General features: G+C 41.1%; 1 protein-coding gene across 1 annotated transcript in view; it reads right to left on the bottom strand.

Moving 5' to 3' along the window:
* Positions 1 to 13,827, bottom strand: part of LOC310799052 (ferroxidase HEPHL1-like) — a gene marked incomplete at its 5' end in the record, with an annotated part of 85,583 nt that overhangs the window by 23,506 nt on the left and 48,250 nt on the right. The window contains 9 exons of the mRNA XM_083661620.1: positions 868 to 974; positions 1,102 to 1,227; positions 3,810 to 3,949; positions 4,088 to 4,310; positions 6,643 to 6,855; positions 7,148 to 7,292; positions 8,856 to 9,061; positions 13,326 to 13,457; positions 13,613 to 13,752. Coding sequence (XP_083517746.1) covers positions 868 to 974; positions 1,102 to 1,227; positions 3,810 to 3,949; positions 4,088 to 4,310; positions 6,643 to 6,855; positions 7,148 to 7,292; positions 8,856 to 9,061; positions 13,326 to 13,457; positions 13,613 to 13,752 — 1,432 coding nt within the window. The remainder of the gene's footprint in view (positions 1 to 867; positions 975 to 1,101; positions 1,228 to 3,809; positions 3,950 to 4,087; positions 4,311 to 6,642; positions 6,856 to 7,147; positions 7,293 to 8,855; positions 9,062 to 13,325; positions 13,458 to 13,612; positions 13,753 to 13,827) is intronic.

Raw genomic sequence — 13,827 nt, 5'->3', positions numbered from 1 at the left:
CTGTGGACGAGAGGAGAGATGAGCGCTCAGAGAATATCATACACTTAACAGCAGAAGCATTAAGGAGAGGAGTGTAACTATCACCTACCGCCCGACAGCAAGGAGAGGACCCCCTCTCTCGAGGAGAGCCAGCCAGACAGTGAACATTCAGAGCTGCACCTAATATCTAAGCCGCTGATTGTGGAATCAGTCTCAGCCGTGTGAGCCGCTCCTCACAGCGCGCAGCTGCGAGCAGTCCCACTGATTCCGCAGCTAATTGGGGAAATACCTATTACTGATGACGCGTCCCAGACAGCGTCTCTGTCTGGAACCCTGGGCTCTGATGTCACTGTGTTGGCTGGCCGTCCTCCCGCTCTCACCTGCCGGGGGTTAGGCTGCCGAGACACCACAGTACTTTGATGAAATGGACAGTGGAGTAGTAGTGTGTGTACTTTGATGAAATGGACAGTGCAGTAGTAGTGTGTGTACTTTGATGAAATGGACAGTGCAGTAATAGTGTGTACTTTGATTAAATGGACAGTGCAGTAGTAGTGTGTGTACTTTGATGAAATGGACAGTGCAGTAGTAGTGTGTGTACTTTGATGAAATGGACAGTGCAGTAGTAGTGTGTGTACTTTGATGAAATGGACAGTGCAGTAATAGTGTGTACTTTGATTAAATGGACAGTGGAGTAGTAGTGTGTACTTTGATGAAATGAACAGTGGAGTAGTAGTGTGTGTACTTTGATGAAATGGACAGTGGAGTAGTAGTGTGTACTTTGATGAAATGGACAGTGGAGTAGTAGTGTGTGTACTTTGATGAAATGGACAGTGGAGTAGTAGTGTGTGTACTTTGATGAAATGGACAGTGGAGTAGTAGTGTGTGTACTTTGATGAAATGGACAGTGGAGTAGTAGGCGTAAGAGATGCAGTTAGGATCTGAGATTCCTGGACCGGAGCTGGGAGGAATGTCCCACCTGAACTCTGTCATGATGCCTGACGGGACGAGAACACACAGACAAATATAAAGACACTAATGATAAACACACAGGGTTTGTACTGCTCTGGCTTCATAAGCAATAGCTACACATTTCTTATTTTCACAAACTCTATTCTTTCTCACCAGGTTCCACTGGATTGTGCATGTCACTGGTTTTCACTCCATGTGCGTGAATGGAGTACGACCGGTTGGCGTTGTTTCTGAATTTGATCAGGATCTGCTCTCCTACCTCTGCTCTGATTATTGGACCTGCAGGGGAAGAAACACAACAAATACATGTGAACGTGTTCATAAAGACTGGAGACTTACCCTAACCTAACGCTAACCATAACCACTACTTGCCTAAACCTAAACTTAACCACTACCTGCCTAAACCTAACCCTAACCTAAACCTAAACCTAAACCTAACCCTAATCCTAACCTTAACCCTAACCTAATGCTCACCACTACTTGCCTAAACCTAACCCCAATCCTAACCGTAACCATTAACCTAACCCTAAAATCAGCTTTTTACCAACTCGGGACACAGCTTTTGTCCCCAATTGTACCCACCGTCCCCAATCACCTGGTCTTAAGTCAGGTGTGTCCCCAATTTCTATCCAACACGCACGCACGCACACACACACGCACGCACACACACACACGCACACACACACACACACACACACACACACACACACATTTTTTGCTTTATGTGGCGCTAGAGAACGAACACACACTAAGTTAGAGGCATACTGATGATGTCATAGGCATTGTGTCATAGGCATTGTGACATCACTGATGATGTAATCAGTAATGTCATAAGACTGATTATGTCATCAGTGATGTAATAAGAGCAAAATCATCTTATGACATCACTGATGATGTCATAGGCACTGATGGAAACTTAAGGGGCACACACACACCCGCGCGCATGTAAACTTAAGGGCAATACAATTTTGTGAGCAACACACACCCGCGTACGCGCCAATAGAGCAGGCCAGCTCGGCGAGCTGCAGGGCAGGCGAGGCCGCGCACATCCCATAATACAACTGTTCGCATCGCATCCCATAATAGTATGATGATACTTTGGATGCCATTGCGAACATAGATGTGAACAGGTTAGCTAACACTTCAGCATCGCCAGCGACGGCCCCCACCGACGGCCCCCACCGTTGCGGTCGGGGTACGTTTCGAAATCCCTCCAGGCCTGAAAGATTTTCTAGGGGAAACTGGTATATATTGTGTGTGTGTGTGTGTGTGTGTGTGTGTGTGTGTCAGTGTGTGTGTGTGTGTGTGTGTAAAACAATAAAACAAAAAAATGGTAGGCAGATGTGCTTGGTTGGGGTGGCTTTTGGTGTTTTGCGGTAAAAGTGGCTCTCCTATTGACTTTGTCCTGCCAGTGCGGCTCTCATCGAAGAAATAGTGAGGATCACTGAAAAAAAATAGCAAATCAGTCATGTACCCACACATACAGTAATAACAGTTTCCTCCCCTGGTGCCCCTTTCTGGGGGACTTTCGGTCCATTAAGCACTCTTAACTTTTTACTGTGTTTTAGAGTCGTCCCCATTCTCATGTGGATATGATCAATATTTATGTCTATTTGTTGTGGTTGTTTATCTTTTGATCTGGTCTCCTCATTTAGAAGGATATAGAGGCGCCCTTTATACCTCTATATCGTCTCTGAGTCTGTATGGCGCCTTTTTATTCATACGGGGCTGCCGTAGGCGTACTTAAAATGGCGTCTGACTCGACCCTCGGGAGCTCAGTCCGGTCCATACAGAAGATGCGGCTGCGGCCCGCCACGCAGCTTGTTGATAGTCTATACTAGTTTATGTCTTGTTTTGCTTGGTTTTGTCACTTTTGTCCTGTCCCATCTTCATGGGACCCCTTTTGACCATGTGAGGATTATCTGGGATTCCTCACGCATTCAACCGAGCGGGATGGCCCATTGTCGGGATGCTTCAGGAGGCCGCATCAGCTAAAGCCTTGGGTGGGTGACCTGCTCAATTGGTAAACAGCCTTTCAGTGTTAATGTTACAGTTATCGGTGTAGTAGTATAAACCCCTAGACAATGAATGCCGCAGTTGGCATTTTAACTTATGGTGGCTACGTCCGGGATTGAGATAACGAACAATGCCAAGTTTGTATGTATCTGAAAACAGATACATCCACATGAATTTATACTGAACTTGTAACACTATGTATTTTTTTTTATAGTACAGTAATACTGTCTGTGATTTGTCTTTTGTACTGTTTGTTACATGTCTTGTGATTTCTTGTTTTGTGTGTAGTGTACCTGCCCTGATGGCACATTTGCATTGAGGTGTATTGCTGATATGTTGATTGATGTGCACTGTCCCAAATAAATAAATAAATAAATAAATAAATAAATAAATAAATAAATAAATAAATAAATAAATAAATAAATAAATAAATAAATAAATAAATAAAACATTTCCAGTATATCAATACTTATGTGCATGTCGAAATTGCACCAAATTTGACATTGCACTTGTGTGAAGTTGATTGAACAAACGGTTCTCGAGATAACCACTTTTTGTGTTGCAGAGAGCGCTGTGGGGGGCGCGTGTTTAATCCTACACCACGTCGTCCTGGCACCAGCGGGGGAAAGCATTCATATCTGGCATTTGGCGTGACCAAATTGCACAAATTTCAACACGGCACTAAGTCAGGGTCCCACACACACACGTCATGTGCCAAGTTTGAAGTCGATTTGACGAACGATTCTCCAGATATGCCAAGGACAAACAAACTCACTCACATAAAGACGGTCCCAGAATGAATAGGTAGAAGTATAGATAAGAGAGACAAGAACAGCTCGGCGTACCCAGAATTCCCAAGTGTTGTTGGTTGGGCGGTCGCTCCTTCTGTATTTTGAAGGTTTCATCGGTGTACTCTCTGTACACCACCTTTTGATAGCGTGAGCCAATCCTGGTCTCCCCTCTCTCCACAAATATACTGCCTGGACTGGGAGACACACACCAATTTGCTAGCATTAACAAACTTAAATACTTAGTACTAAGTTAGGCTGTAAATCACAGGTTCCAGCTCCAAAACAGAAATACTTCCAACGTGCAATTATCTAGCGTGAATGCACACACACACCTGTTTTCAGCTGTGGCATTGTGCTTCTCCAGCTCCCAGGCTCTGTCCGGTGAGTAGTCCCACTCGATTTCTTCAGCGCTGATAAAATACTGTACAACCTTGGACGGCCCTCTGTGTGTGTGCGCGTGGTTCACATTACGCCCCGGACAATCCTTCACCATGTACTGCTGCCTCATCCCAGCTGAGAAGTGGTCTGTGACTCTGCAGCTCACTTCATACACACCTGTGTAGGCAATGAAGAGAGTTTTTAGTAAGAACTATGCAACATCGTAACAATGAAGAGAGTTTGTAGTAAGAACTATGCAACATCGTAACAATGAAGAGAGTTTTTAGTAAGAACTATGCAACATCGTAACAATGAAGAGAGTTTTTAGTAAGAACTATGCAACATCGTAACAATGAAGAGAGTTTTTAGTAAGAACTATGCAACATCGTAACAATGAAGAGAGTTTTTAGTAAGAACTATGCAGCATCGTAACAATGAAGAGAGTTTTTAGTAAGAACTATGCAACATCGTAACAATGAAGAGAGTTTGTAGTAAGAACTATGCAACATCGTAACAATGAAGAGAGTTTGTAGTAAGAACTATGCAACATCGTAACAATGAAGAGAGTTTGTAGTAAGAACTATGCAACATCGTAACTATGAAGAGAGTTTGTAGTAAGAAGAACTATGCAACATCGTAAACAATGAAGAGAGTTTGTAGTAAGAACTATGCAACATCGTAACAATGAAGAGAGTTTGTAGTAAGAAGAACTATGCAACATCGTAACAATGAAGAGAGTTTTTAGTAAGAACTATGCAACATCGTAACAATGAAGAGAGTTTTTAGTAAGAACTATGCAACATCGTAACAATGAAGAGAGTTTGTAGTAAGAAGTATGCAACATCGTAACAATGAAGAGAGTTTTTAGTAAGAACTATGCAACATCGTAACAATGCGTGGAGTTTGTGGTTGGCTCACTCATTCAAATGTTAAAGGTAGGGATGCACCGATATAATTTTTTTGGGCCGACACCAATATTATTAACATTGCTGTTATGGCCAATAACCAATATCTACAGATGTCGATATGACCTGTATAAAAACACATTTCTATGATAATCAAATTTTGTACATCGTGAAAAACACATGTAAACACTGTGAATTAGGAAAAGTAATGCATTTCTTTATTTCCAAAACATTTGGAAAAGCCCATCAAGCATAGATTTACCGCATTGTTTCCTCTCAATGTGAACATTTTGGCTGGCGGACTGATGCAGAATCCCGATATGATTAGAGCTGGGTATTGGTTAAAATTTCAAGAATCGATTCGATTCCGATTCACAAGGTTGCGAATCGATTAATTTCGATTCGATTCGATTCGATTTGATTCCGATTCGATCAATTTCAATATGTTTCAAAATGTTTTTTGAGCTGTACCCTGAATTACATGTCCAGTTATGTAACATAGGGGTTCCCAACCAGCCAAGTAGATACATGGGGAAAAAAGGTTGCAGACCTGTTGTCAATTTTAATGGTTTTAGTTACACATATATTTACTCACCAGGTGGTGACAAAGGGTAAATAACAGCCTTTTCATCTGTCAATAAAGACACTTTCACAATTATGCACAGTGATTTGATTTCAGCCTATATAATTTCTAAAAGTAGATATTATTGATCAAACATTTCCATTCATGTAGCCTACAGTATTTATGTTTTTGTTTCAACTACAAACATAAATAAACGTCAACTTGAAACTATGCTTCAACTACCACACACAGCATAATATTTTAGCCTGTTTATTAAAAAAAATAAAAAAAATTTTTAATTCGATCTCTGGACATATGAATCGATAATCGAGGATTAAAATAAAAATCGATTAAAAATCGGAGAATCGATTTTTTGAACCCAGCCCTAGATATGATTGCTGATACATTGTGCATCCCTAGTTAAAGGGGAGCTTACTGAATTACTTGAGATAGGCAACTGAGGCTAATGACATGTCCCATACAACATTCTATCAAATTATACATGTTGAACTTGACTATCCATCCCATGTCAATGATTTCATAGGACTGTATTTTTCTCATAACTCATAACTCATCAACACATAAAACAGGAGAAACCTGTATTATGAGTTTTAGGCAAACGTCTACATTTGAAGAAATAAACGGATGGTCATTTATGGTGGAATTCCCCTTTAACCTGTATCACTAACAGTCTTGGCAGACATTTCCTGCACCAGTTTAGATTGTGGCTGTATATGTTTGCCGCTGTGAAGTGCTGGATGGAGGTTGTTACACATCATGGGAAACACACTCAAGAGAATGTCAGCATGTTTGCAAAGAACATATTTTAAATTGATTCTTGGTTTGGCAGAGATACAATAAAAAAACCCCAGACGTGACAGACCCAGAGAATGTGTGTGAAAGACAAAAGTATGCAATGTTTGGATAGCAGCAGCGGGTGTGTGTGTGTGTGTGTGTGTGTGTGTGTGTGTGTGTGTGTGTGTGTGTGTGTGTGTGTGTGTGTGTGTGCGTGCATGTGTGTGTAGAGAGCCATGTAACTGACCAGCAGTGTGTGGCTTCATGAGAACTGCAGCAGTGGTGTGTGGGAACAGGCTGATGGTGTCGCGGGTCATACCCTGCCTCTGGAAGGTGTTGCCCTCGAAATAAACACCATGGATGTCCACCTCTGTACCTAGCCCAAAGTTGTACCACACAACTCTGTCCCCGGCACATACCGTCAGTCCAGGAAGGTTCCCATACATGAGCCCATTCACCGCTAAAATTAAGGGGATTAAAAAAATATATATATATATATATATATATATATATATAAGAGATACAAAAAAGCAGTTATGAAGGAAATGCCAGTAACTGCACTCAGATATGACAGTGCTTTGCAAGCTGCAGTCAGTATAAATATAATATTTAAAATTAAATACAAACAATGAGGCAACTAAATACACACGCACACGTGCACACGCGCACACGCGCACACACACACACACACACACACACACACACACACACACACACACACACACACACACACACACACACACAGTGATTACCATGCATCTTATTGCTCTCCTCAAAGTCTTCATCTGCAGGGTCCGTCTCATTGCTGCCAAACACGTTGATATTCTCCATCAAATACCAGCTCAAGTTCTCATCCATGACAGAAAACAGAAGGAACAACTCCTTATCCACGTCCCTCTGTTAAATAGCACACACAGACAGTCAAGATCAATGCATGTTATCAATACCAAAGGAAATGGAACATGTAATACATTGTTCAGATCTGCTTCACACATTCTAGAATTCCCTCAACACACAGAGGGACATGCAATGCAATCCTTCAAAAGAAGTTAAAACACACATTGACAATGCTTGTCATTCTTAATAACAGCAGATTCTGAATGATTCCCTGTGAGTGAGTGAGCAGAATTGAATGTGAAGTGTCTGTCTGTCTGTCTGTCTGTCTGTCTGTCTGTCTGTCTGTCTGTCTGTCTGTCTGTCTGTCTGTCTGTGAGTGAGTGAGCAGAATTGAATGTGAAGTGTCTGTCTGTCTGTCTGTCTGTGAGTGAGTGAGTGAGTGAGTGAGTGAGCAGAATTGTGTTAAGCCCCACAGCTATGAGCCGGATTTTTTAATTAGTTAAGTAGGGCCGAGTAAATGGGCAAAAATGGCTAATTAGTGGCCAAAATGACTCAGACAGGTTCAGCACCATGGGGAGCTCCAGAGTGGAGCAGCACAGGTGAGCTGAGTTGTAATGAGTGAAGTGTGACTATGAAAACCTTCTGGAGGAGAGAGAGGCTGCATGCCAACTCTGTGAACGAGGCCTGACAGTGAGGCCATTTACACCTGGCACTAACATTGTGATTGCGATCTGATCGGTCAAACCACCTCCGGAGGTGGTCAGGGACGCATTGTGACCACATTGAACACAAGTGTAAATGCAATGTGTCCTCTCAATCCGCATACAGGAACTGTATGCGGATTGAGAGGACACCCGTTTTGATTGCAATCTGATCACCCAAAACGCATGCTAACGCCAGGTGTAACAGGCTAATGTTGTCAAGCACTATCCGATTGCAATCTGATCACAGAAAACTCATGTTAGTGCCAGGTGTGAATGTCACACAGGGGCGGGTATTCCGCTAGTAGTTAAGAGATCAAAACTACACTGGCTTGATGTTTACAGTGAGTTGGTACCGGTAAGTAAGTAAAATACAGTACAACTTATAACAATATGTGAAAATCGCTATCAATATGAAAAACCAATATGAAAAACCAATATGAAGCTGATAATGGAATTGTAAATAGCTTACAAATGTACATTTGCATGTCTGGACACATTACTGTAAGCATGTACTTCATTTTGTGTTCATGATAATGTGAGTAATAATGTGTGTATCTGTCAGTGTCTGCTTATCAAACATGTGTTTTGTGTTCCCCTCAACATCTCAAGATGTTATTTTGCTACACGTACTTGCTGCATCATCTTCAGTACTTTGTGTTCCACTCTTAGCAATCTTATCTGCAGTGACCCAATTTCCCAACAGTGATCATTACAGTTCCGTCTCACCTAATCTAATCAAATAGCCTATTGGTGCCTTCCTGTAGTGAATTTTGTTTTCTTGTTACAGTATGTGTGCACAGAGGAAATCCGTTAAAATGCTGTGTATTTTGTCTTTTTCTGCCTCCTCCCTGAAACAATGAGAAAGGCAGACATTGATGAAGTCAAATAAAAAGAGAGAGAAAGTGTGTTCATACAGCACCTGGGTTCCGTTCTCCCCCAGCCTGCCTTTCTTGCACACCAGCAGGGGTCCCACCAATCCAGAGTTGGTGTCCTGGATGGGCTCACTGGCGGAGTAGTACAGGTAAGGGATACAGGGAGTGTCTGAGGCAGAGGGACCTTCCAGCACCTGCCACTCATAAATGAAGGTCTCCCCTGGACCCACCTGGGAGCCAGGCTTGTCAACACCTGTCACACACAAAGCACTACAATTACCAGATCTGCTGCTTCTGTCTGTACAGTCATCTTTTCATGCACATGACAGTGTTTCCCCTACCATTCTACAGGCCTGGCGGGCCCACCAGGCCAGAACAAAAATTGCAAAAATAAATAAATAACAACAACAACAACAAAAATAATAATAATAATAAATAAAAAATAATTCCTGCTCCCCCCAAAATTTCAATAAACCTTTATGGCATATTATTACAATACGAGAATACTGGTGTTGACAGTAATAGAAGATGCCGAATCATTCAAAACAATAAGCATTTTGCTTTTAGGAGCATCGTGCCAGCGTGCGGCGCTGTTCCAAAACGTGTCAACGTGTGTCGTTGCCTGGGAAACGTATGGGAAACATCCCCTAATACAACTGTTCGCATCGCATCCCATAATAGTATGATGATACTTGGGATGCCATTGCGAACATAGATGCAAACAGGTTAGCTAAGAGTTTAGCGTCACCAGCGACGGCCCCCACCGTTGCGGGCGGGGTACGTTTCTAAATCCCTCCAGGCCTGAAAGATTTTCTAGGGGAAACACTGCATGAAATAAGATTCAAAAGGATCTTGGCATTTTTTATCACTATGCTTGGGTCCATTTTTAACTTTTCAATGGATAGTTAGTTCAAAACAGACCATGGAGGGCTGGGTTCAAAAAATTGATTCTCCGATTTTTAATCGATTTTTATTTTAATCCTCGATTATCGATTCATATGTCCAGAGATCGATTTTTTTTTTTTTTTTTTTTTTTTTTATAAACAGGCTAAAATATTATGCTGTGTGTGGTAGTTGAAACATAGTTTCAAGTTGACATTTATGTTTGTAGTTGAAACAAAAACATAAATACTGTAGGCTACATGAATGGAAATGTTTGATCATTAATATCTACTTTTAGAAATTATATAGGCTGAAATCAAATCACTGTGCATAATTGTGAAAGTGTCTTTATTGACAGATGAAAAGGCTGTTATTTACCCTTTGTCACCACCTGGTGAGTAAATATATGTGTAACTAAAACCATTAAAACAGGTCTGCAACTTTTTTTCCCCATGTATCTACTTGGCGCAAAAAAAGTTGGGAACCCCTGTGTTACATAACTGGACAGTCATGTAATTCAGGGTACAGCTTGGTATCACTAACCAAATCGATATTGAAATTAATCGAATCGGAATTGAATCGAATCGAAATTAATCGATTTGCAACCTTGTGAATCGGTATCGAATCGATTCCTGAAATTTGAACCAATACCCAGCTCTAATTAAACTGCTAGGCCAACCAGAGTGGAAGGATTTGATCATGCAAAGAACAGTGATTCAGAGCACCAGCTAGCAAAAAGACTACCTAGATAGAACCGCTATGCTACCAAGAAAGCCCAGTCAATGGGCACATCCTCATTTGCATTCAGCTACTGTTAAAGGTATACTATGCAACTATTTCAATAAAAAGCATTATATACAAAGGTTTCCCCTTAAAAACATCACTTCTGACCCATACAATACTGTGGCAGTGTGTTTATGTGGAGGGACGTTAATTGCCCCCTGCCTGATTTTGGCACCGTTTACATTTGTTTGGCTATCTCGGGACGTATTTAGGCATATACATTGTGTGTAGAGGTACAGGGTGTAAGGTCTTGAATACATGATACTGTAAATCAGATTGAATAAAATTTGACTCATTAGACATAATATGGTACAAAACCATTTGATTTGTATAGGGATGTGGATTTGGTGTGTAACTAGAATTTGTGGCAGTAGGCCAAAGCAATCGAACAAAACTGTAATACACTAGATACATAATGTAAATGAAAAATATGGGCGGCAGGTTGTGCAGCGATATAGTGAAGGACATAGCTGGCGAGAGGAATTTGTAGAATGTGGAATCTATATGAAACTAGCTGCTTTGGTATTAGAACGATTTGGTTTTCATGAAGGGTTTATAAAAACTATACAGGCTCTATACAATAGACCAACAGCTAGGATCAAGGTAAATGGGAGCATCTCAAAGTCTATCATGCTAGAACGTGGTTGCCGTCAAGGGTGCGCGGCTAGTCCCCTGCTCTTCGCGATTTTCTTGGAACCGCTGAGCCAATGGATTAAACAAAATGAAAACATACAGGGTATAAACATGGAGGGGGGAGTACAGAAAATAGCATTGTTTGCAGATGATGTATTAATATATCTGTCTCAGCCGAATAAATCTATCCCAGCACTTATGTCGACCTTAGCAGACTATGGTATGCTATCAGGCTACAAGGTAAATGTACAAAAAACACAGGTTATCTCATTTAATTATAGGCCAGACCAAGCCATTAGAGAAAGATATGATATTAACTGGGAGTTGAAATCAATGAGATATCTGGGAATCAATTTGCCACAAGATCTAGGTCAACTAAAATCTGTTAACTATGACCCTCTGCTTGGTCAAATTAAAAATGATATTAGGAGATGGAATCTTATTCCATTTATGGGCATTAATGCCAGAGCAGAAGCGATTAAGATGAACATACTTCCGAGGCTACTTTATTTATTTCAGACGTTACCTGTGGAAGTAACCGACAGGGAATTCATAGAATGGGACAAAATGATTTCACGATATATCTGGCAAGGGAAGAGACCGAGAATCAGGTATAGGATACTGCAGTTACCTAAGAATAAGGGAGGGTTAGCTTTACCGTGTTTGAAGAGTTACTATCAAGCAGCGCAAATAAAAACATTGCTGAGTCTGTGCAATCCCTCTTATAAAGCGAGGTGGAAAGAAATTGAAGTTATGACAACAGATGGGGTTCCTATCCAGGCTATAATAGCCGATAAAAAATTGAGGAGACACGAGGTAAATCCATGGCTGGATATATCAACTAAAATTTGGAATACAATAGTAACAAAAAATAATTTGACAATACATAGTAGGTTGATGAGATGGATTGCACATGATTCAGAATTCATACCAAATAGAACAGATGGGAGATTCAAAACATGGGAGCGGGGACCCAAGATACACTGGGAATTACTGAAGAATGGGAATATTAAAAGCTTTCAAGAAGTGAAGGATCAATTTGGCTTGGCTAATCAGGACTTTTATAGATATTTGCAATTGAGACATTACATAGGACAAACAATGAGAGAGGGGAATCTAGATGGATCAGAATTGGGAATAATTAATATGTTTACCTTGGCACATGAATCAAACTTGGGAAGAAAATTAATTTCAAATTTATATATGAGAGTGGAAGATTTGAAGGGCAGTGACACAATATATATAAAAGAGAAATGGGAGAGAGAAGCAAATATTGAGATGACAATGGAGGAATGGGAACAGGTCTTTGAACAACAGTGGAAAACAACATGCTCCTCTTCTTGGAGAGAACATGGATGGAAAAATATCACAAGATATTTTTTAACTCCTGCACAGAAAAAATATCAAAACACAAGGTGCTGGAGAATGTGTGGAGTAGACCGAGCCGACCATTTCCATATATTCTGGGACTGCCCTATTCTAAAAGGTTACTGGCAAGAGTTAAAGAAATGTATGGATGAAATAACCAAAGTGAATCTTCCACTCTCATTTGAGGTATTATACTTGGGGAAAGTAGACCAAGGGCTTGTGCGATTAGGAGACAAACAAATATTTAGAATGATGTTAATTGCAAGTAAGAAAGCGATTACAAGGAAATGGCTGAAGGCCGAAGCGCCTAAGGTGGATGATTGGATTGAAGTAGTGCATGATATATATGTGATGGAGAAGCTGACTTATTCTATCAGACTGCAACAGGATAAGTTTAAAGGAATCTGGGAAAATTGGATCGAGTATATAGCACCAATTAGAGCAGACTTTGTATAGGAGACTGTGCAGGGCAAGGAATCCCTTAGTTCAAGGTTTAATAGCTACAGATATGTACATGTTATGATTTATTTTTGTATTTTTTGTTAATAAATGTAAAAAACAGAGTTGATATAGAGATGACTAAGTAGATATGCGGAGAAGAGCATAAAGAAATGTGTGGTACCGAATACAACTGTCAATAAGCATACATGGGAATTGAGAGAGAGGGGGGAGTGGGGAAGGGAACGCAGGGGAATGATTGTATGTATGTATGTATGAACGATATAACATTATGTATGACACAAGAAAATAATAGTAATGATGTAACATATGCTCTGTATTCCATGCTGAAGAATAAAAAAAAAAGAATAAAAAAAAAAAAAAAAGAAACTAGCTGCTTTGAAGTGTCTCACCATCATCGTAGCTGCTTCCCTGGAAGTGTTTGTCGTCATGCAGACCATGAGGCTGGATACTGAAGTTCCCATCAGCCTTATTCATGAACGTGACTCTGAGGGTGTCTCCTTCCTCAGCCCTCAGGACAGGGCCTGGGGCAGATGTAAGACAAGAGAGATGGTGAGAAAATTATATGCAAGAGTCAAAATACCAGTGTACTGCCAGAGTGAACATGAGGAATAAAAGAGGGGAATATGAGACGTCCCCCCAGGAGAGAAAGACACTTGGTTGAAAGAGAAGGCCTCACCCAGGATTCCCAAATGTTCTGTATCAGGCGTTGATGGTTTTTTGGTGGTGAAGGTGCTATCTGTGTATGCCGTGTATACCACTTTGAAGTAGGTCCCCCCGATCATACCCCCATCTGTGCCAAAGAACGCCTCTGACGCACTACATGCATGGAGGAGAGGGGTTGTGGGTATGGAGGGGGAGGGGGAGGGGTTGTGGGTATGGAGGGGGAGGGCA

This window comes from Poromitra crassiceps (genome assembly GCF_964638095.1).
Source record: "Poromitra crassiceps genome assembly, chromosome: 27".
NCBI classification, from domain to species: Eukaryota; Metazoa; Chordata; class Actinopteri; order Beryciformes; family Melamphaidae; genus Poromitra; species Poromitra crassiceps.
The sequence above is the reverse complement of the archived record's forward strand: the minus strand, read 5'-3'. Positions and strand labels throughout refer to the sequence as shown.